Here is a 24,891-nt window from a genome sequence, read left to right on the forward strand (position 1 = left end):
ACTTCCAGGGCTCAAGCTATCCTCCTACCTCAGCCTCTTGAGTAGCTGGGACCACAGGCATGCACTACCATGCCCAGCTAATTTTGTCTTTTTGGTACAGATGAGGTTTTGCCATGTTGCCCAGCTGGTCTTCAATTCCTGGGCTCAAGCAATCCTCCCGCCTCGGCCTCCCAAAGTGCTGGGATTATAGGCGTGAGCCACCATGCCCGGCCTGAAATACATTTTAGAGGAGTTACGGGAATAATAGGAGGCTATGTCTTGGATTGGTTTGGGGTGTGTGTGTGAGAGAGAGAGAGAAGAGAGGGAGAGAGTGAGGGAGAGAGGGAGAGAAGGACAGGGAGGGAGACAGAAAGAGAGGAATTCTGTACACACATACTCTTGATTTGCTTTTAACAAAGTCCAGGAAGGTAGGTGAAATAGGAAACAAACATTTAAAAAATGTTCAACCTCACTAGACGTCATTATGTATTTGAAACTACCAATAGTTTAAAATAATGAGAACATTCAATATATGTAAGATTATAGTGATGGTAACAATACATTGCTGGTTGCAACACAGATGAAATCTTTTTAGAAAGCAGTTTTGTAAAAGGACTCAAGAATTACAAAAGATCATAGCCTGTGATCTCATTGTGTTATTACTTGGAATTTATGCTCTTTCCATGTAAAAGAAGAAATAAAGCATGAAAATACAAATTTTAGCCTTATTTATAATAGTGAAAAATTGGATACAACCTCCAGTTTAATCGTAGAGAAAAGGTTATGTAAATTATAGTAAAACCAGTCCGTTAATGTTATGCAACCATTAGAAACAATGATCATAAAGACTATGTAGCAACATGGAAAATGCTCATGACATCATCTTAAGTTTTAAAAAGGCCAATTATATGGATAGGGACATGAAAAAGCATGTAAATGTGAAAGTTGTTGGCTGGAGTGATTGTTAAAGTAATTCCAGCCTTGTTATATTATGATTTTTGCACTAAACCCAGAAAACACGAGGGAGGTTTGGCTAGGGAAGATGGGGTGCTGAGTGGGTTGGATAGAGGCCCCTTCTCTTACAAATACCCTGTGTGCTTTGTTAGCTGTGTGTTGTGAAGGCCAGGAAGCTACTTGCCAGATAGTTTCATTATGGTATGAGAGCCAAGGTGAAGGGACCATCTAGAGAGAGGGGTATCTAGAGCTCTAACCCAGCATCAATACTTTCTGTCTTTTTTTTTTTTTTTTGAGATGGAGTCTCGCTCTGTCACCCAGGCTGGAGTACAGTGGCCATGATCTCAGCTCATTGCAACCTCCACCTCCCAGGTTCAAGCAATTCTCCTGCCTTAGTCTCTCGAGTAGCTGGGATTATAGGTGTGCACCACCATGCCTGGCTAATTTTTGTATTTTCAGTGGAGACAGGGTTTTACCATGTTGGCCATGCTGGTTTTGAACTCCTGAACTCAAGTGCTCCACCTGCTTCGGCCTCCCAAAATGCTGGGATTACAAGTGTGAGCCACCGTGCCCGGCCCCAGCATGAATGCTTTCCATGTTGTCCCGGGAGATGAGGGCTGGGTATTGTTAGGATTCCCACAGACTTACCTGGGAACTCCTGGGATAAACCACACTAGGTCACCCTCCACCCAATATTTTCACACTGGGGAACTCAGGGCAAGATGAAAGTTAAGGCTGGGTGTGGTGGCTCATGCCTGTAATCCCAGTGCTTTGGGAGGCTTGAGGTGGGAGGATTGCCTGGGTCTAAGAGTTTGAAAACAGCTTGGGCAACACAGGGAGATCCCATCTCTACAAAGAATTAAAAAATTAGCCCTCCATGGTGGTGTGCACCTGTAGTCCCAGCTACTGGGGAGGCTGAGGCAGGAGGATTGCTTGAGCCCAGGAGTGGGAGGCTGCAGTAAGCTACGATTACACCACTGCACTCCAACCTGGGCAAAAGAGTGCGACCAGGTCTCTAAAAAATAAAAACATAAAATGAAATTTAAGATAAGTGATTTTGACCGGGCGTGGTGGCTTATGCCTGTCATCCCAGCACTTGGGGAGGCCGAGGCTGGTGGATCACCTGAGGTCAGGAGTTCAAGACCAGCCTGGCCAACATGGTGAAACCCGTCTCTACTAAAAATACAAAAATTAGCCAGATGTGGTGGCACAGGCCTGTAATCCCAGCTACTCTGGATGCTGAGGCAGGAGAATGAATCTCCTGAACCCAGTAGGTGGAGGTTGAAGTGTGCTGAGATGGCTCCACTGCACTCCAGCCTGGGCGACAAGAGCAAAACTCTGTCTCAAAAAACAAAACAAACAAACAAAAACCCCAACTGTGTAACTGGCAGAGTGTTGTGAGAGCTTGAAAAGACATTTTGAAGCTTTGCCTTGGTGTTGGCTGAGGATTTGGGGGTGATCACATATATATGTACCCCAAGTTGTTCCCCATCTAAGTACCAATTACTACTGGCACTCCCTTTTCTCCCCTCACTGGCTCATAGCTAGAATAGTAGAAGCTATGGATGAGGTGGCAAAGTTAACTTCCACACAGGCCTCTGTGAAGAAGAGAAAGAGCCAGAGAAGATTTGGAAGATGATGGTGACATGGCTGAAGAGGCGAGGACAGGGGATTTGGGGGCCTGGGGCAGCTCTGTGGACCCAATCTTAGCAGCTGTTGAGACAAGGAATGTACAAATGGGATCAGAATGAACCATCAGAGGATTAGGGCTCAGGACCTGAGTTCACGTTGTGTGCAGCATCTGAGCGTGCCGCTGCTGCGTGGGGCAGCTAGTTAGAGCCACATTTCTGTGTGATGCTCCGTTCTCCTGCAGCTGGTCCTTCCCCCAACCTCCCACATTCCTGATGAGCTCTGTGACTCAGCTGCTTCTCAGGACATCTAAGCAGCTGTTTTTTTCTAGGGATAGAACCACAGTCAGGAGGTGTTGTGACCTGAATGCTTATCTTCCCCTTGGGTCCGTGAGGGCCCTCTCCCACCGTGACGCCCCTGAAACAAAATTGGACTTTTGGAGCGTGCCTTCTTTAGCCCCTGACTTCAGAAAAAGACAGGCGTGACCAGGCACGGTGGCTCATGCCTGTAATCCCAGCACTTTGGGAGGCTGAGGCGGGTGGCTCACCTGACGTCAGGATTTCGAGACCAGCCTGGCCAACATAGCGAAACCCTGTCTCTACTAAAAATACAAAAATTAGCTGGGTGTGGTGACGTGCACCTGTATTCCCAGCTACTTGGGAGGCTGAGGTAGGACAATCGCTTGAACCTGGGAGGCAGAGGTTGCAGTGAGCCGAGATTGCCCCACTGTACTCCAGCCTGGGCGACAGAGCGAGACTCCATCTAAGAAAAAAAAAAAAAAAAAAAGAAAAGAAAGAAAAAGACAGGCATGATGAATCCTGCAGGCTTAAAAGGAGAAATTTGAAAGCCAGTGTTCAGTTGGACACCATGCTTAGCGACTGGGCCCAGGACAGTTAGCTTTACTCTTCCACAGCAGCTCGTGTGTTTTCTCTGGGAGATGCCTCAGGAGTAGTGATAGTCCTTGCAGCCCCTGCAGATCTGTCTGTGACTGGTTGGGCATCAAGGCGGTTTGCCTGATTTTCCTGGGGGGCTGGCGATCACCAGCATCCTGACCAGGCAGCTCTGCACCCTTCCCGGAATGCTGATCCAACCCTTCTGGTGGGACTACTGTTCCCCCGTCACCCAGGGAGCTGCGGCTTCTCTCCAGGATATGCTCCCCTGCCCCAGCCAGCGTCAGACCGCTCCCCTTGCTGCCTTTGACCCAGTGTCTGCTGGGAGACTTCACGATCCTCCTGTGGCATCTGTTCCTCATTACTGACTTGTACCCATCTCTCTCCTGTTTCTGAACTCAAACTGGCTCTGTTGTGAAACTGGAGCTGGGGCGGAAGCTTTGTTCGAGGATGCACTGGGTCTGTCCGCAGGTGCCGTAATGGAAGGGATGCTGCTTTGGGCAGGGGTGTGCCTCCCCCGGCCCCTGCTGTGCTGCAACATATCCTTCTCTGCTGTATTTCTGAAACCTCCTCTGTCCACGGTTGGTCCTTCTCACTGCCTCTTTTACTGCAGCTCCTCTGACTTCTTCCTTAGCTGTGCTGTTTCACCTCTGCCCTGTTTTTCGCCTGCCTTGCTCTTTGTTCCCTCTCCTTTCACAGTGAGTAGCTGTGGGATTCCCCGACGCATCTGCCTGATGTCTGTGTCTCCAGTCCCCCTCACCTCACCTGGATCAAGGGATTCACCGGTCACTGAATCCCTTGTGTTGGTGGGGGGCATTTGTTCCTAGGGGCTGCCTCTCAGCACTGGCCCTTGTGGGGTTGGGAGGGGACACACCACGCCACCAATCGCCATCCTTACTATTAGCCTGGTCTGAATCCGCCTGATGTCAGCCTGTGCTGTGGGAGGGTATCTCCCTCTGGGCCTGCAGTACTAGGGCTGTTGGGTCTCTGTAGCTCACCTGCTGACCCAGCGTCCCCTTGTGGGGGATGGCCTGAGGCAGCCATCTCACAACTTTGTGTGGCTGTGGACAGAGGGCTTGGGCCACCAGGAGCTTCACTCTGTTGGAGTCTCTCAGGGCTCAGCAGTGGTGGGGTCTGACCTTGAAAGTCTGAAGGTCATGTGGTGCTTTGGGACCCTGGTGGGACCCCTTGTCCCATGTCGGCACTGGGTGTGTATTTCAATTGGGTGTCTCTGCTCATTGAAAGGAGCCAGGCTTTGTTGGGGAGCAGAATAGAGCTCCCACCCTTCCCTTTGGCTCTCAGAGAGGCCTAAGAAAATTGCAACAAGAACAGAGGCTGGCTGGCTTGAAGGTGTGGCTCATCCCACGTTACCAGAGAGACTATTCTGGAGTCAGGGATAGTGCTCATGGGCTGGGACTTTCTTCTTCTTTCTTCTCCTTTTTCTTCTTTCTTCCTTTCTTCTTCTTCTGACAGGGTCTCACTCTGTCATCCAGGCTGGAGGGCAGTGGCGCTCTCATGGTTCCCTGCAGCCTCAAATTCCTGAGCTCAAGCGATTCTCCTACCTCAGCCTCCTGAGCAGCTGGGACTACAGGCACGCCACCATGCCTGGCTAATTTTTTAATTTTTTTGTGGAGACGAGGTCTCACTGTGTTGCCCAGGTTGGTCTCAAACTCCTGGCCTCAAGCGATCCTCCCACCTTGGCCTCCCAAAGTGCTGGGATTACAGTTGTGAGCCACTGCACCCAGCCTGGGACTTTGTTCTGATGCCTCATTCTTTCCATTATAAGGGGCTTTATGGGTAACCGTGTTAGGCTGCTCAGGCCATCATAACCAAGGACCACAGTCTGGATGGCTTAAAAAACAGAAGTTCATTTTCTCACAGATCTGGAGGCTGAAAGTCCAACGTCAAGGTGTTAACAGGGTTGGTTTCTTCTGAGGGCCGTGAGGAAAAGATCTGTCCAGGGCCTGCGCCTTGGCTTGTGGATGGCTGTCACCTCCCTGTGTCTTCACAGGGTCTTTCCTCTTCTTATAGAGACATCAGTCATAGTGGATTAGGGCCCATGCTAATGACATCATGCTAACTCAGTCACCCCTTTAAAGACCCTGTCTCCAAATACAGCCACATTTTGAAGGCCTTGGGGTTAGGACTTCAACATACGAATTTTGAGAGGACATGATTCACCCCATAACAGTGACAGTGGAGTGATGTAAGATGCTGGGCCGGGGCTGTGACCCTACCGCAAGACCCCAGAAACCCCTTGCATTTTAATCTCTTGGTATCTTCATGGAGCTGGAGAGGCTGTCCTTTGTGACTTAATTCCTGGCAGAAATTTAGAAAAATTTTTTTATGTTTAACTTTTGTGGATACATAGTAGGTGTATATATTTATGGGGTACCTGAGATGTTTTGATACAGGCTTGCAGCATGTAACAGTCACTTCATGGAAGATTTTATCCTTTGTGTTACAAACTGTTCAGTTATACTATTTTATGTTATTTAGACAGAGTTTCACTCTTGTTGCCCAGGCTGGAGTACAATGGCGCGATCTTGGCTCACTGCAACCTCCACCTCCTGGGTTCAAGAGATTCTCCTACCTCAGCCTCTCGAGTAGCTGAGATTACAGGCATGCGCCACCACAACTGGCTAATGTTTTGTATTTTTAGTAGAGACGGAGTTTCACCATGTTGGCCAGGCTGGTCTTGAACTCCTGACCTCAATTGATCCACCCAAATCCCAAAGTGCTGGGATTACTGGCATGAGCCACCACTCCCAGCCTCTTTTAATTATTTTAAAATGTACAATTAAATTATTATTGACTATAGTTACCCTGTTGTACTATCAAATAGTAGGTCTTACTCATTCTTTCTAACTATTTTTTGTACCCATTAACCATCCCCACTTCCCCCCAGCCCCTCACTACCCTTCCCAGCCTCTGGTAACCACCCTTCTATTCTCTATCTCCATGAGTTCAATTGATTTGATTTTTAGATCCCATAAGTGAGTGATGTCTGTCTTTCTGTGGCTGGCTAATTTCACACTTAACATAATGATCCCCAGTTCCATCCATGTTGTTGCAAATGATAGGATCTTATTCTTCTTTATGGCTGAATAGTACTCCATTGTGTATATATGCCACATTTTCTTTATCCAGTTATCTGTTGACGGTCCCCAAGCTGCTTCCACATCTTGGCGATTGAGAACAGAGCTGCAACAAACATAGGAGTGCAGATATACCTCTTCAACAGACTGATTTCCTTTTTTTGGGTGTATACCCAGCAGTGGGATTGCTGGATCTTATGGTAGATCTATTTTTAGTTTTTTGAGGAACCTCCAAACTGTTCTCCGTAGTGGTTGTACTAATTTATATTCCCACCAACACCATACAAGGGTTCCCTTTTCTCCACTTCCTCACCAGCATCTGTTGTTCCCTGTCTTTTGGATAAAAGCCATTTTAACTGGGGTGAGGTGATATCCCATTGCAGTTTTGATTTGCATTTCTCTGATGATCAGTGATGTCAAGCACCTTTTCATGTGCCTGTTTGCCATTTGTATGTGTTTTTCTTGAGAAATGTCTATTCAAATCTTTTGTCCATTTTAAAGTCAGATTATTATATCTTTTTTCCTATAGAGTTGTTTGAGCTCTTTATATATTCTAGTTATTAGTCCCTTGTCAGATGGGTAATTTGCTGATTTTTCTCCCATTCTGTGGGTTTTCACTTCACTTTGTTGGTTGTTTCCCTTGCCGTGCAGAAGCTTTTTAACTTGATGTGATCCCGCCTGTCCATGTTTGCTTTGGTTGCCCGTGCTTGTGGGGTGTTGTTCAAGAGCCTGGCAGAATTTTATTCAGATGTTTGAATTGGAGCTTACATCCTTTCTGAGATCATTTCTTCCATGTATGAAATTGAGTTGCAAGCCACTTTACAAGGTTTTGTGCAGAGCGACGATAATAGCTACTGTTCAGGAAGTGCTTACTGTATAACTAGCACTTAATTCTCAGCCCAAGCCTTATGAGGTGCACTATTATTAACCCCGTTTTACAGATGCAGAAGCTGAGGCACACGAAGGTTAAATAATTGGTGGTCATACAATTAACAAGTATCCAGAACTGGAATTTGAATGCAGGCCCCTGATCTAAAGTTTGAGCTTTGTAAAGTGCCCAGTGCTATCCTGGGCACATAGAGCCTTGGAAAAGTGAGTTGAATACGTGTAAATGGATTTTTAGGGGTGCTTAACATTGGGAGAGGTTTCCAGGGTCTGGAGTGGAACATTTGGTGCCCCCACAGAAGGAAGTTGGTGAGAGAGTCTCAGCCCAACTTCCTGGAAAGATTCCTGCAGGTCCTGAGGCAGAGCTGCTTCATCTTCCTTCTCATCAGCACCTCCCTCCTGTGCGCAGGGTGATGAGAGCAGAGCCCAGGAATGCCTTATGTGGATCGGCAGAACCGAATCTGTGGGTTTCTGGACATCGAGGAGCATGAGAACAGCGGCAAGTTTCTGCGGAGGTACTTCATTCTGGACACCCAGGCTAACTGCCTCCTCTGGTATATGGACAACCCCCAGGTGAGAGGGTCAGTGGGAAGGGGCGGGGCGACTTGGGTGCCCCTCACTGCTCGGGAGGAATGCGCACGGAGTTACCCTCCAGGCCTAGGCTCATGAGCAACACAACCTGCTCATCAGCAGGGAGGGGACAACCCCACAACACACACACACACACACACACAAACACATTCACGTGCACACACACCACACACACCCCATACACACCACACACATGCACACACACGCACCTCATACACACACACCACACACACACCCCATACACACCACACAGACACACGCACACTCACCTCATACACACATCACACACACACCCCATACACACCACACAGACGCACACGCACCTCATACACACACACCACACACCCCATACACACCACACACACACGCACCTCATACACACACACCACACACACCCCATACACACCAGACACACGCACACGCACCTCACACACACATACCACACATACCCCATACACACCACATGGACACATGCACACTTACCTCATACACACATGTCACACACACCCCATACACACCACACACACGCATCTCATACACACACCACATACACCCCATACACACCACACAGACACACATGCACACACACCTTATACACACATACCACACACACACCCCATACCACACACACACGCACACACACGCACCTCACACACCACACACACACCAGACACCATACGTGTACACACACACACCATATACACACCACACGGACACACACACATACCCCTCATACACATACCACACACACACACGACACACACCATACATACACACCACACACCAGACACACCATACACATATGCACACACACCCCATATACACACACCACACATACACCACACACCATACACACACATGCACACACACCCCATACATACACACCACACACACACACAACCCATAAACACACACCAGACACATACCATACACACATACACACACATGCACACACCCCCCATACACACACAACCCATAAACACACACCACACATCATACACACGCCCACACATGCACACATACCCCATACACACACACTGCACACACATACACAACCCATACACACACCACACACACACCCTACAGACACCATACACACATGTACACACCATATACACACCACACGGACACACACACATACCCCACACACATACACACATGACACACACCATACACACCACACACCAGACACACCATACACACATGCACACACACCCCATATACACACACCACACACACACCACACACCATACACACACATGCACACGCACCCCATACATACACACCACACACACACACAACCCATAAACACACACCAGGCACACATCATACACACGCCCACACATGCACACATACCCCATACACACACACCGCACACACATACGCAAACCATACACACACCACACACACACACAGAGACACACAGACCATACACACACCCCCATACGCACACCCCCACACACACCACACACGCCACACATGCATGTACCCCATACACAGACACACACATGCACACACACAGACACACACCATACACACATACACGCACATACCATACACACCCACCCCCCCACACACACACACACAAAACCATCTCAGATCTTAGTTTGGAGAGACGGATGCTCTCCTGACCCTGGCATGTGGTGTCTGCTCTCACACCAGCCAGGATCTGCCAGTGAGATCCAAGTCCTGGATCCAGGCTCCAAGGCATGGCTTGCTTTCTGTCACTTCTCTCCAGGGCTGTGGCCTCTGGCTGCTCCTGCTCTTCCAGTCTGGGGGCCCCACCCCAGCAGAGAATGTGACCTGGTTCCCTGAGCTGGACACATGTTGGATTTCTTTGGTCTCCTGACTCAGGAAGTCCTAGAATCCTGGATTGGAGGTGCCTTTGGCGGTCACCCAGTTTTGTTTACTCGTGGTCTAGGTGAGAAGAGAGCCTCAGACACTGCACTGGATGTAGGCAGGAACATGGTCAGAATTAGGTGACTTGCTGAGCATCTTGTGGAGGTCAGGCACAAAGATGGAGGCCACCTACCTTTGACTGCTATGTCTGGGAGTTCCTGGAGTCACCACTGCTCTGGGAACAAGTTGCTTCACCCTGATTTGGGATCTCAAGGCTTTTCTTATTCTGGCCCTGAGTGCTGTTAGCTCTTTCCTTCCCCTACCCTTGAGTGATTTGGTAGAATGAACCTGCAAACGCTGACATGGCCTCTGAACAGCAAGGTCACAGGTCATGGCTGTGTTGGGATGAAGAAGGGTGTGGGGTCTGGAATTTGGCTCTAGTTCTGAGGTTTGGGAAGAGGAAATTCTGAATGTCCCTGGGGTGGAGTTATGCTTTAAGATGCCATGTAGAAAACGAGTTATGTGACTCTCTAGGCCACTATCCAGGGACTAATCATCTAGTGGTTTTGGGCATTTGTCTTCAAGATTTGATGGCCAAGAGAAAAACAGTATCGATGCGGAAAACATACTCAGAAAGTAAGCTGCTGCTAATTGCCTTCTCCAGGAAGGATTAACCCTGAGTAGAACTGAGCCCTGTGTGGCACCCTGCAGCCCTGAGAAACCTGTTGCTTACTTTCATTTGAAGTGCCTACTATTCAGAATGAACCCTTCCTCGGCACACTGTGACACCTTCAACTCAGCCTGGAATGCTGCTGTTTGTCATGCAATGGGCCTGGTTTGCCTTCAGACCCTGCGATACCATTTTCCCTTCCTTTGCTCTTTTTTTTTTTCTTTTCTTTGAGACAGAGTCTTGTTCTGTCACCCAGGCTGGAGTGCAGTGGCACTATCTCGGCTCACTGAAACCTCTACCTCCCGGATTCAAGTGATTCTCCTGCCTCAGCCTCCTTAGTAGCTGGGATTACTGGCACGTACCACCATGCCCGACTAATTTTTGGTACTTATTTATTTATTTATTTATTTTTTGAGACAGAGTCTCGCTTTGTTGCCCAGGCTGGAGTGCAGTGGTGCTATCTCGGCTCACTGCAAGCTCCGCCTCCCAAGTTCGCGCCATTCTTCTGCCTCAGCCTCCCAAGTAGCTGGGACTACAGGCGCCCGCCACCATGCCCGGCTAATTTTTTGTACTTTTTTAGTAGAGATGGGGTTTCACTGTGTTAGCCAGGATGGTCTCCATCTCCTGACCTCGTGATCTGCCTTCCTCAGCCTTCCAAAGTGAGCCATTTTGTTATTTTTAGTAGAGACAGGGTTTTACTGTGTTGGCCAGGCTGGTCTTGAACGCCTGACCTCAAGTGATCTGCCTGCTTTGACCTCCCAAAGTGCTGAGATTACAGGCGTGAGCCACTACGCCTAGCTTTTTTTGTTTTTTTTTCAATTTGAGATCTTACTCTGTTGCCCAGGCTGGAGTGCAGTGATGCAATCATAGCTCAAACTCCTGGGCTCAAGTGATCCTCCCACCTCAGCCTCCCACGTAGCTGGGACTGCAGATGGGCGCCACCACACTGGGCTAATTATTTTTATTTTTTGTACAGATGGAGGGTCTCACTTTATTGACCAGGCTGGTCTCGAACTCCTGGTTTCTTTTTTTTTTTTCTTTTCTTTTGAGACAGAGTTTCGCTTTTGTCACTCAGTCTGGAGTGCAGTGGTGCAATCTGGGCTCACTGCAACCTCCATCTCCGGGTTCCTCCTGAGTAGCTGGAATCACAGGCACGTGCCACCATGCCTGGCCAATTTTTGTATTTTTTTTTTTTTTGAAATACAGTTTTGCTCTTGTTGCCCACGCTGGAGTGCAATGGTACGATCTCAGCTCACTGCAACCTCTGCCTCCCGAGTTCAAGTGATTCTCCTGTCTCAGCCTCTTGAGTAGCTGGGATTGCAGGCGCTCGCTGCTACGCCCAACTAATTTTTGTATTTTTAGTAGAGATGGGGTTTCATCATATTGGTCAGGCTGGTCTCAAACTCCTGACCTCAGGTGATCCACCTGCCTCATCCTCCCAGAGTGCTGGGATTACAGGCATGAGCCACCACGCCTGGCCTGAACTCTTGGTTTCAAGCGATGCTCCTGCTTTGGCCAGAGTTAAGTCTTTGTTGCCAGTAGACTTGGCGTTGGGCACACCAGAGATGAACCCTGAGTGACTTATGGGTCTTCACATTCTCTCTGCATTCTCCTTTGTGTACTTCCTCCCACTCACCTGCTGTGTTAGCGCAAGTCATTCGAATGGATTTTTGTTTTGATTTACCTGCTTCACGCCATGCTTCCCCACTAGGGCTGTGCTTTACCCAAATTGACTTGCTTGGGGAATCCTATCTGGCTGTTGCCAGCTGCTCCCTGAAGAGTTGGATCTTTCTTCATACCCTGGATCACAGACTGAGAGTTGTGCTGTCAGTGGCAGATCACCCAGGACCACAGTGGCACCATCTTGGAACTCGAAAATTGACAGTTGTCAGGATTCCCCTCACTCTGATTTGTTACTGGGGCCCAGAACCTGTGCTAAGCCTAGACGCTGTGCCTCAGGCTGCTTTCTAGGCTGTCTGGGGTCAGCCTCTGCAGCAGGTTCCCCCGGCCCAGGGCAGGCTCTTACTCTTTCCTGCCAGTTGAGCTCTCAGGGTGTTTTGTGGCAGAACCGTCTTTGAGTTTGAATGACCAGGCAGAACTCACTAGTGGCCCACTGCCGAGGATTCTTTATGTTTTCCCAGGAAGCAGTAGAGCTCACCTGGCTTGACATATTCTTGAAAAAGGAGTCTTGCTGTGATACAGAAATAATTCAGGACATTTTACTTCTTCAGTGGTTGGGTTAGTTCTTTGTTGTGTGAACGGCCAAACAGCCACTCCACGTTTAAGCGTGGATGTTTCAGATAAGTTATAAAATGGTATTAGTGAGCATTTATTACTGTGTGCCAAGCACACTTCATTGGGTTTTTATTTCATTCTGACAACAAGTTTAATTGGTAGTTATTATTGCCCTCATTCTGAAGATGAGGTGGGTGAGGCTGACAGGGGAAGAATTTGCCCGTGGTTACATAATAAAAAAGTAGCACAGCTGGGACTCTAACCCTAACAGTCTAACTGTAGTACCCCTGCCATTATTGCTGATAATGAGACAAGCACAAGGGTGACTGGGAGGATGGAGAGCCTGCAAAGGTAGTTACTGGTTAAGAAAGAGAAACCTGAGGACTCTCGGGGCTGGGAAGTCCTAGAAGGTAGGGTACTCGTGTGGCTTAGTTTTTGATCATAGTGTCCAGGATTTGATGAATATGTATTCATTAAATGAATGAATGAACAAACTAAAGAGGGCCAGGGAAGGAAGTGGCCAGAAGTCAGGTCGTTGGGGAATGTGGAGTGCCCAACATTGCTTTCCTGGGGTTGGGGACAGGGCCAAAATGGAATGGAAGCTCTGCAGAGAGGGACATCCTGGGGATTTTGGTCCATTCCTATGAAGAGAGGCATTGACAACTGTGTGTGGTCGTTGAACATCTTTATTTGATAGGGAAAAGGAGATCCCTGCTATGTTTTCTTAATTATTTAATAGGTAGTAATAAGCAGAAGATTTTCGGACCCAGGTCTCCTGTCTTTGTGTGTTGAAGCCACCTGGTAGGTGGTGTTCACTGAGCCTGAATCTGTTACTGCTGCTGCTACTGCTGTTGCTACTGCTGTTATTACTTACTGCAGCTTATACTTACTAAGTGGTTGCCATGTACGAGCTGTGGTGTGAAATGCTTTTACATGTGTTACCCCATCGAACCTCTCCATAATCCTGGGGCCTAGGGTCCGTTGTCACTCTGCTCATGGTTGTGCAGGTGGTAAATGCAGCATTGGAGCCAGATCCATCGACTCGAGCGTGCAACCTCCCCTTTGTCTGCCTCCCTCCTCCCACTGACCTCTGTGCTCAGCCCTGTGCAAGGTCCTGTAGATGATGTGGAAAATGAATTCAATGAGGCTTTTGCCACCAGGAAGCTTCAGGGTTAGTTGGGGAGAGGAAAACAACACACACAAAACTGTGGTGCTAATAATCCTGGCATATCATGTAACAGGGTAGCATATCATTAAGTGCCAGTGCCAATGCCCGGATGCCAATATTTAGGTTGAAGGAGAAGGGGTTGCCATTTTCCTTTGCTGCCACCCATAAGGGAAAGAGGTGGCGTGTCATATGGAAAGTTCTCGGGCTGGGGAGATAAGAGATCAAGGTTGCAATCATGGCTCTGCCACTAAGTTGATTTACATCCTAGGCAAGTCATTTATCCTGTGGAGTATGGGCACTCTAGGTGGTCCTTTCACCACCACACCTGGCTAATTTTTATATTTTTAGTAGAGATGGGGTTTCACCATGTTGGTCAGGCTGGTCTCGAACTCCTGACCTTGAATGATCCCACCGCCTTGGCCTCCCAAAGTGCTGGGATTACAGGCATGAGCTACTGTGCCCAGCCTCTAGGGGATCCTTAATGTGCCTTTTATCCCTTCATTTCCTGAGAATAGAAGGAGATCCTGGAGTTCAACAGCATTATTAACACATATTTACTAAATTTATTCAATGTGCCAGATGCTGATCTAAATACTGTGGCTACATCAGTGAACAGGACAGTCTTTGCCTTCATAGAGTTTATATTGTCTTCGGGGAAATAGACAATTGGGGTGGGGAGAGCTGGGGGCTCCCTTTGTAGAGAAGGTGTCACTAGATCCAGATGTTGAAGAGTGTGTGAGGTTCATTTTTGCTATACATTATTCATGTTTGCAGAGTATTTTGTGGGTTTTCACTTACTTTTTAAAATTTTTATTTATTTTTTAAAGACAGAGTCTCACTCTGTTGCTGAGGATCCAGTGCAGTGGCATGATCTCAGCTCACTGCAACCTCCGCCTCCCAGCTGCAAGAAATTCTCATGCCTCAGCCTCCCGAGTAGCTGGGTTTACAGGGCCTGCGCCACCATGCCCAGCTAGTTTTTGTATTTTATTAGAGATGGGGTGTCACTACGTTGGCTAGGCTGGTCTCGAACTCCTGACGTCAGGTAATCCACCCACCTTGGCATCCAAAGTGCTGGGTTACAGGTGTGAGCCACTATGCCCGGCCCGGTTTTCATTTCCAGGATGTCCTTTGATTGTTATACCCACTCTGCCCCAAACAGAGATGAAGAGAAGGAGGGTGTTCTAAGTTGGGGAAACAGCAGTCATTGTGGGGCAGAGGTGAGCTCGCTTGGTTGGAGGGGCATTTAAGGTCGTCAGCGTCCCCAGAAGAAGACCCTGAGACTAGGAGTCAGGCGCTGAGACAAGATCTGTCAGGAAGTTCTTTATTGAGGAAATGTTCCCGCGGGGACTATGAAGAGAGCTGGGGAAGGAGGACAGGGAAGGGAGGAGGCCAGCTCAGGTGGAGGGTGTGAACTCGGGTGGAAGTCTGAGCAAGGGATGGTTTCACTGTGGGCCTGCAGGAGCGCTGGGGTGAGTCATTCCTCAGTTTTGTCTCAGGGAGCTGGGCTTTCGTGTGCCTGCACCGGGCAGTAACTGGCTCCAGCTCTGCACATGTGGGCAGAACGGCTTCCAGCAGCCCAGAGGCAGTTCTCTGAAGCAGAGCTGTGGATGCAGGCCATGGAAGGCACAGCCAAATGGCAAAAAGAGATGGAGGGAATTTGGGAGGCCAGTGGCAATGTCTGCTAGATGGGCATATGGTAGGGGCGTGTTGGGGATCAGAACACACAGGGCCAGGTGCATCCTTGAATGTCTGGCAGAATTTAGAATCAGTGTGATTAAGTAACGAATCAAGGCTTCTCATACAGGCAGTGGTGACTCTAAACTGATATAGAACAAAAACCCATTAGCTAAAAAGGACCCATCTAAATGGAAAGTCTCAGTATTATTGATTATGGACACTAATTTGGCTAATGCATTTAAAAATCAATATGTTGACATATCAAGCAAACATTTTTTTAAATTATAGTAAGGATATTCAGCATGAGATCTACCCTTTTAACAAAAGTTTAAATGCGTGATACCATATTGTTGACTGTAGGCATGACGTTACACAGCCAGTCTCCCCACTCTAGAACTTCTTCATCTTGCATGCAATCAGATAATTCTTAAACAGAAACAAATGCTGGCTTGATTTTCCTTAAATATTACTACAATATTATGACACTAGCACTTGTATTTGAATTTCACATTGGTTCCCGTCATGACAGAGGAGATGAAATTCCTTAGGGCCACCCTACTCTAGTACAACAATCTGCAGAGTAACTATGTTTTAGTTGCAGAGTATTGCTTATAGTCCCCCCGCTTTCTAATGTCCATTTGGCTAAGTAATTGCAAGACTAAATTATATGGCCCTGAACAAAGAGTAAACAGAAGCGCGAAAAACAATATTGCACTAGATTGCTGGTCTTGTCAAATTTACTCTGTCAAATGTGTTTTTTCCGCTTTTTCCAAAAAATACGTAGATGCTTTTACTTTCCAAAGGCCACAATACGACTCATGGATCATCAAATAACCAAAAAGACTGTATTGCTCTTGGTAACCCTGGGATGCCGATGAAAGCCCTTTGCTTTTATTTAATTTTTTAAAATAAACTGAAAGCAGTCCTTTCCATTGATGGGGTGAAGAGTGTTAGCAGTGTTGGTAACAAGATGGATATTTGGTGCATTTTAGTAGAAAGCATACAAAGGTATGGGAGGAGTTTATAATAACACATAATGTGTAATGGACAATACTGTTGTCTTAAAGGCTACATGAAAATTGGCGCTTTTAAAAAATATATGTGAAACTTTCCTAAGCAAATTTTGGCCGAAAGCCAGGAATAATTTTTGCATTGTATGCTTCAACCTGTCAGAATGCCAAGAACCAGGAAATAACGTTCTTTAAAAATTGGGGAACAGATGCACGTGGTGCAAAATTTGAACTGTAGGAATGCAGAGTTACTGACAAATTTCTCCCTCCCACTTCTGTCCTCTCGGCAGGGGGGCAGCCAGTCTTGACAGTTTCTTGTGTCTGTCTGGAGATAATCTCTGCCCATGAGACTATCTCTTAAGATCATGATAACTTTCAGATCTTCAGCAATTGTTTGGGCAAAGTGTCTTAAATTCATGGATTTTGTGTGACTGGTATCTTAACTACCCACATAGACATGTGATTTCCAGAAGTCAGTAGAATTGCTGATGTGCTTTTGTCTATAGTGTGTTAGAGTAAGAACGTAGAATCCTTTGGTTAAAAAAAAAACCTCAAAAGAAGATTATAAGTGACAAATCTGTACTTTTACCAAATGCAAATTTTGCTAAGGGTAAAATTATTATTAAAGAGTACTTTTTTTTTTTTTTTTTTTTTAAAGAGACAGGGTTCTTACTCCGTCTCCGAGACTGGAGTGTAGTGGTGCAATCATAGCTCACTGCTGGATTTGACTGGGCCTGGTCAAAACATGTTTAGAATTAAAATTATATGTGGGCTTTTTGAGAGCTTAATGTAAAACAAAAAAGTGCAATTTTGCTTTATGTGTTTTCTGTAGCCATCGTGTTTTTAAAATACTTTGTGTCTTTATAACAGGATGTAGTTTGTCTAAATTTTAAAAAATTAAAAATAAGCCAGGCGCGGTGGCTCACACCTATAATCCCAGCACTCTGGGAGGCCAAGGCAGGCGGATCACCCGAGGTCAGGAGTTCGAGACCAGCCTGGTCAACATGGCAAAACCCTGTCTCTACTAAAAGTACAAAAATTAGCAGGGCATGGTGGCAAGCTACTCAGGAGACTGAGGCAGGAGAATCGCTTGAACCGGGGAGGCAGAGGTTACAGTGAGCTGAGATCGTGCCACTGCACTCCAGCCTGGGTAACAAGAGCGAGACTCCATCTCAAAAAGCAAACAAACAAACCAACAAAAACTAAGCAGCACATTGAAAGAATTGTGTTAAGAGTTAGCACTACGCAGTAGTAAAGTCCAAGCAGCTAAACAGATAGAAGCTATGAAACTTAGCAGAGGTTAAATAACTATTGCAAAACCATAGTAATGACTATTCTCAGTTTTCTCAAAACTTCTCTTTGGTATGTTGTTGTTAGATTTTGCTTTACATTTTAACCTTCAGCATTTGTTCAATATATTTATTATATACATCTCTTTCTATATTTATACATCTAGTTATGTACCAAAGAATGGTATGGCCAGACATGGTGGCTCATGTCTGTAATCCCAGCCCTTTGGGAGGCTGAGGTGGGAGGATCACTTGAGGTCAGGAATTTGAGACCAGCCTGGGCAATGTAGGAAGACCCCATCTCTAAAATAAAATAAAATAAAATAAAATAAAATATCAATCGTGGTGGTGTATGCCTGTAGTCCCAGGTACTTGGGAGGCTGAGGTGGGAGGATCACTTGAGCTCAGGAGTTACAGGCTGTGATCAGGATGGAGTACTCCAGCCTGAATTACAGAGCAAGATCCTGTCTGAAAAAAAAGTCATTTTATTAATTTATTATCTAAATTGTGTCTCTAAGGCAAAGGAGGTTATTGCATGTTTGGGAGAGGGGTTCATATTAGATTTTGCTTCAGAGACCAGTTTTATTAGTTATATCAATTGAGCACAGGGCAACATGATGAATATATTCATTAAGGAAACATCCATTTTTTGAGCCTCCTGTCATCATCCACAATATATGGTAATGATATCAGTGATCTCCACCTGTGACATTGTTGTTATGAAGAGTAAATAATGTATGTGAAAATGCTTTGATGAGTTTTAAAGTGCTACAGATGTTATCTGTTAAGAAAGTTTGTTCTGGCCAGGACATCGGGATGGATGGCGAGGTGGGGAGAGCTGGAGCTGGAGATGACAGCTGGGGATTTGTCACGGAGCTTCCTGATACGCCTGAGGTGGTGGGCATGGAGTTGGGTGGGGGGCAGGTTTAGAGGCCACATGGGGGAAGAATGTTTGAAAGTTTAGTATCTGGTTGACTGGGGAGAGGAGGTGGGATTACTGACAGAGATTGGGGAGGGGAGAGGGAAACCGATTAGAAGGTGGTGGGGAAATGACATTGAGTTTGAGGCTGGATTGAAGAAAGGGCTGATGGAGTTGGCTTATTGAGTTTACGGCTTTAGAACCATTTAAGTGGCCAGCAGTCAGAGTTGAGACCCAGATGCGCCCAGGAGATTATCTGAAGTCCAGGCCTCTGACCTGGTCTTTTTTTTTTTTTTTCCTTTTTGAGATGGAGTCCCACTCACTCTGTCACCCAGGCAGGAGTGCAATGGTGCGATCTTGGCTCACTGCAACTTCCGCCTCCCGAGTTCAAGCGATCCTCTTACCTCAGCCTCCTGGGTAATTGGGATTACAGGTGTGCACCACCACACCCGGCTAATTTTTGTATTTTTAGTAGATACAGGGTTTCACCGTGTTGGCCAGGTTGGTCTCAAACTCCTGACCTCAAGTGATCCACCCGCCTTGGCCTCCCAAAGTGTTGAGATTGCAGGCATGAATCACCGCGTCCGGCCTGACCTGGTCTTTAAGTCTCTGTCACCAGAGTTGGAAGACGGAAATAAAGGGAACGGGGGGTGTGGCTGAGAGACTTAACACACAATGAAATTTATCCTGTCTAAAGCTGATACCGGTGTCTGTCAACAAGAAATCGACATCCAAGTAATAGAATGAAAACATTAAGCCCACGCAGCAGAGGATGGTATAGAATCGACTTCTCCTGAAGGGAAAGATTAAATACACAGTTTGAACTGGAGAATGGAGAGAGTAGCTATCAGCATGCCGTGTGTCTCTGTGTTAGCATCAGCCAGTGGACCTACAGGGCAGAGAGGAGGAGAGGTGTTTGGCATCAGAGCAGCAGGCAGAGCCACGGCCCAGGTCACCTGATGCCTGGGATTCGCTTGGCTCCCCTGCTTTGGTTGCTCATATCAGGGTGAGGGCTTTGGAATGTGGGGCAGCGACAGCTATGCTCCTCCTTCCCAATCCTGTCACACCGTTCTCCTACATTCAAATGTCTACCCCAAGCTATACCCCCTCTGTAGGCACATTCTTTTCTGTGAGTCTAGATGGCCGTGGCTTTTGGTGGCTGAGCTATGATTTTAGCTCACAAACAGCCATGTCAGCTCATGCTCTAGCTCTGGGATTACCAGGGACGTCCCCTCCCTCCTTCTCCTGCTAGCTGCTTTTTACTGTCTGCTGGACGCTCCAGGGGCCTGTAAGGGAAGGTCAGATGGCACCAGCATCTCTCCTTCCTTCCCCCTTCCTGCTCTGAATCCCTGGTCTATTGGAGTTTGGCACCCAAGAGCCAGTTGGACAAGTTTCTGCCCTGCCCAGCTTGGGCAATGACACTGGGCCTCTTTTGGTGTAACCCTGCTGGTCCTGCTCTTGTATTTACCTTTCGTTGATAATCAGCTCTTAGATAATGTCTCATGGGAGATGGCAGGGCCCAAAGGAAAGTGCATGGGATTTGGGAATCAGAAAGGGTTGTGCTTGAATACTGGCTCCCCTGCTTGCTGCCTGTGTGACCTAGGGCAGGTTCCTTCAGCAACCTCATGCTTAGTTTCTTCATCTGTGAAATGGGATTGTTAGGATTAGGTGACCACATGTGAAGATGCCTAGCAGCATGCCTGGCACATCATAATTTCTAAATATATGTCAGTTTCCTTCTTTCTTTCTCAGGCTGTTTCTTTGCCAAAGCACCAGATTGATGTTAGGAGTTTGAGCTGTGTCTTCATTTGGCTCCCTAAGGAAGTCACTTCCCCCAGTTGAGCCTTAGAGGACTCATGTGTGGTGAATGAAGAGGTATGCACAGAACCTTTGAGTGCTGACATGCTGTGAGTTTATGGATCAATAGTTGGGTCTTCTGGTCATTTCTGTGTTCTTTGTGACTCTCACTGGAAGAGGGGGAAGGGAGTAGAAGTCACATGGGTAAAAATTTCTCCTTCAACAAGAAATACTGCTGTTGCTAGAAAAAGGATTAACGTGGGAGGTGTGCCACATCCCTGTATGGACACCTCAGCTGCTTCCTTGGTGACGGAGAAGAATAAGCCATATATTTTCCCCTCCTAGGGAGCTGGCTCCTTCAAGGACCTTAGTGGCAGAAGAACTCTTGAGCAAAAAGGAAGGTACTGGCATTGTCTTCATAAAACCACATTTATTTATTTATTTATTTATTTATTTTTGAGATAAATAGTCTGGCTATTTTTGAGATAAGGAGTCTGGCTCTGCCGGCCGGGCTGGAGTGCAGTGGCATGATCTCGGCTCATTGCAACCTTCGCCTCCTGGTCTCAATCAGTTTTCGTGCCTCAGCCTCCCAAGTGGCTGGGATTACAAGCACATGCCACTATGCCCGGCTAATTTTTTATACTTTTAGTAGAGATGGGGTTTCACCATGTTGGCCAGGCTGGTCTTGAATTCCTGACTTCGGGTGATCCCCCTGCCTCAGCCTCCCAAAAAGTGCTGGGATTACAGGCGTGAGCCACCGCGCCCAGCCTAAAACCACCTGTCTTTTAACAGGAACCTGCCCTGTGCCCTATGTGGTTTCTCAAAATTTAGAAGTCCAACAAGTGTACAGACCACTCCTGACTGGTAGACATCCTCATGTGGGATCACTGCCAGCCAGACACGGCACGGCACAGCATGGGAATCTCCATTCCCTCTTCCTCTCTGTCTCCTACCTTTACTCCCTCCTCTCTGTTGGCTGCTGGTGCAGCAGCCACGGTAACTCTGTGGGCTACTGGCTGGCGTGGCCTTTTCTCTTACCAGCTGCTGTGTCTCTGGGCCAGAGTTAGCAGGACCAGCTGGTGCCTGCAGCCATGACCTCCAACCTGGAGGCACATGGAATCCCTTGGGAGCTCTGGAAACAGGCAGGTGCCTGGGCCCTATCCCAGACCAGTTCAAACCCTGAGGATGAAGCATGGGTCTTAGTTTGTTTAGAAATCTCCCAAGGTAGCCAGGAGACATGGTGACTCATGCCTGTAATCCCAGTACTTTGGGAGGCCAAGGCGGGTGGATCACCTGATGTCAGGAGTTCGAGATCAGCCTGGCCAATATGGTGAAACCCCGTCTCTACTAAAAATACGTAAATTAGCCGGGCGTGTTTGGTGCATGCCTGTAATCCCAGCTACTTGGGAGACTGAGGCACAAGAGTTGCTTGAACCTGGGAGGTGGAGGTTGCAGTGAGCTGAGATCATGCCACTGCATATCCAACCTGGGCAACGGAGTCATCTCAAAATAAATAAATAAAGATATCTCCCGAGGTGATTCACATAAGCAGCCCTCCAGAACTTCATTCCCCCCACCCACTGGCTGCACTTTGTATCTGCTCAGATGCCTTCATCTCGATGCTTCCTGTCCCTCTCGCTATGACCTATTCTTCAACTCTGCCCCTACATTTTTGACCCCCTTTTCATTGGGGTTCAGTCCTTTCCTGCCTCTTCTACCTGATCCTGATTCCTGTCCCACAGAGGCCTTGCCTAGGTCGTGGGAACTGCAAACTGAAGTGACCCCCAAATTGGAACCTGGGAGATGTCACAAGGAAACGCTATTTGCCAGTGGTGGGCAGAGCTGCATTGGTCTTCCAATACCTGATGAACTCGGTGGGCTTGTATGGACTGGTTGGGAACTTCACCACCGTGCAAATATGTTTTCATTTAAAAATTAAGGCGTTCCCTCTGTAAAGCAGTAAGATTCTACTCATGACCTTCGTGTGCTTCTGTCCAGTAGGAAGAGACCTAAACTCTCAGAAAAGCATACTCCAAATACAGAGTCCACGGCTAGATTTTGTCCTGTTGACCGGCTGTTCTTAAACTTGGGCCTGTTTAGGGATCACGTGGGAGCATTTTTAAAATGTCCATGTTCCGACCACATTCCATTTAATTCTCATTCAGTGTTCTGTGGGGGAAGCTTGAGCATGGGTTTTTTTTTTTTTTTTTAAAAATCTCTGTTTTCTTTTTAATAAATAGAGTCAGGACCTTGCTGTGTTACTCAGGCTGGAGCGCAGTGACACGATCATAGCTCACCGCAGCCGGCTAATTTCTTTATTTTACTTTTTGTAGAGACAGAGTCTTGCTATGTTGCCCAGGCTGGTCTCGAACCCTTAGCCTCAAGTGATCCTCCCACCTCAGCCTCCCCAAGTGTTGGGATTACAGGTGTGCGCCATTGCACCTGGCCATTCTTGGGGTGTTGAAAACAAGCTCTCCAGGAAATTCTGGTGTGCATGAAAGTTGGAGAAGGATTTGTGTGCCTAAATCCAGAGAGAGGGGAGGTCAGGGCAGGCTGGAGTCAGTTCAGGCTTCGGGGAGGTGAGTCTTGAGTTTATCCTTTTCCTAGAGGAGTCTGAACTATGGCCAGGGAAGATGGGGGACAGCTTGAGTGGACTCCCCTCCCCAGCTCTGATCCCCTGCCCCTCCCTAGGTGCTGTTTCTTGGCCTTCCTACCCTGACACCTGGCTGCCCAGGCCCTCAGCTCAGGCATCCCCACTCTGTCTTCCTTGATTAGAAAGCACCTTCCTGGGGCTGCTGATGTGTCACCCTGGCAGTCAGCTGTCACCGTTCATCTATGTCCAGTCACTGGAGTGGACACTGAGTGTCACTTTGGATCAAGCTTCAAGGATCCTGGGGCTGTTTTCTCCCATGTCTCCCATTTCCCCTGGATGGGGAGGAAGGTGGGAGGGAGGCAGCATCAGACATGCGTCAGATTTTCCTGGCTTCTCCTGGTGTAGAGGACGTACAGTTGAGCCCAGGAGCAGACTGTGGGTGGGGTGTGGGTGAAGGGGTGAGGACCCCTGCCCTTCCCCCTGGGGTCCCTGGGCCTGGAGAGCAGCTGCGGCTTCTTTCTCTCTGAATAGGGAGAGCTGCCAGGGAGGCCGGGACAGAGGGTGGAGCAGCCCCCGAGGGGTAGAGGAGATGAAGTAGTTGAAACCTGATCAGCTCATAGTTGTCGTTCCATGTGGGTTAGCGTCTGAATGGTTCCCCAAATCCTACTTCATCACTCATAATTCAGGCTAGGACTCCTGAGGCCGCTGGGCTGTGGTTTGGGGTGAGGAGAGTGTGTTGTGCAACAGCGGCCCTGAGACTTGGCATTTGCATCTTGTAATCAGTGCTGTGGGAGGGGGATCGGGACTCCAATAGGAAGGGGTGGGCCCTCTCGTGTCTTTCCATGGAATTCTCCCCATCACCCTATGAAACAGGGTTTAGCATCTCCGTTGTATGGGTAAAGAGACTTGCCTATGGTTACAGAGCATTAATATCACAGTTAGAATTCCAACAGCTCAAGCTTTTAAAATTACCCCATGCCACTTCCAGGGCACTGCATCGAAAGTCAGCTTTGGTTTAGGCTTTGCCACCAATTAGGTGACCTTGGACAAATCCCCTCACTCACAAGCCACTTTCGTAAACTGCAAAATGGGGTCAGGGTGTGGACCCTTAGTCCCCAGCAGAGTCCCGTGGTTCTTGTGTCCCTGGAGCCCGTTGGTCTCCCTCCGTAAGTCTGACCTTGGGCAGTGTGGCGTCTTTGCCCAGAGCGGTTCTCACTGCCTTTTGGGAGCTGGGGCTCCTATGTGGACTCTGATTTAAGGGCTACAAGGCCTATCTCTCCTTACCCAATAGAGGTTTCCTGAAAAAAAACAAAACGAAAAGCAGTCACTATGTTGTTGAAAAAAATATAGAAGTGTAAATCAGACTGTCCACAGTTGACATGGCAATCTGGCTGTGAGAGGCAGCTCTTAGCTTAGTGCCTCATTGGCAAAGGGAAGAACATGGAGTGCAGAGTCTTTTAGTCTTTTCTAGGTCCCCCACTCTAAGATTCTCGGGTTCCGAGAATACTTTTTTTGTGGTATTATCCCCGTCCATTTTCTTGCTTGAATTTGCTTCAAACGACATACGTTAATTTAGATAGCTGGGGTTAGAAGGACTCTTACCTACCACCTGAGGAGACATTTACAGAAAAGAAGAAGAAAAAAAAATATGTAATGTTTTTATAGAGA

The 24,891-nt window shown here is 47.6% G+C and overlaps 1 protein-coding gene across 17 annotated transcripts in view; it reads left to right on the forward strand.

The window, feature by feature from the left end:
- The window catches only part of PLEKHA2 (pleckstrin homology domain containing A2), a 92,155-nt gene that overhangs the window by 26,825 nt on the left and 40,439 nt on the right, over nt 1-24,891 (forward strand). For 12 of the 17 annotated variants that reach the window (XM_077943517.1, XM_077943515.1, XM_077943514.1 and 9 more), the window contains one exon: nt 7,845-8,008. The exons of 2 other annotated variants lie outside the window; for them this stretch is intronic. In XM_077943517.1, the coding sequence (XP_077799643.1) occupies nt 7,868-8,008 (141 nt within the window). In that variant the 5' untranslated portion in view covers nt 7,845-7,867. Of the gene's footprint in view, nt 1-7,844; nt 8,009-8,139; nt 8,144-20,590; nt 20,709-24,891 lie in introns of those variants that run through there. 3 more of the 17 variants (XM_077943521.1, XM_077943526.1, XM_077943527.1) reach the window with 2 other exon arrangements.

The sequence above is a fragment of the Macaca mulatta genome, chromosome 8, assembly GCF_049350105.2.
Source record: "Macaca mulatta isolate MMU2019108-1 chromosome 8, T2T-MMU8v2.0, whole genome shotgun sequence".
Taxonomy (NCBI): domain Eukaryota; kingdom Metazoa; phylum Chordata; class Mammalia; order Primates; family Cercopithecidae; genus Macaca; species Macaca mulatta.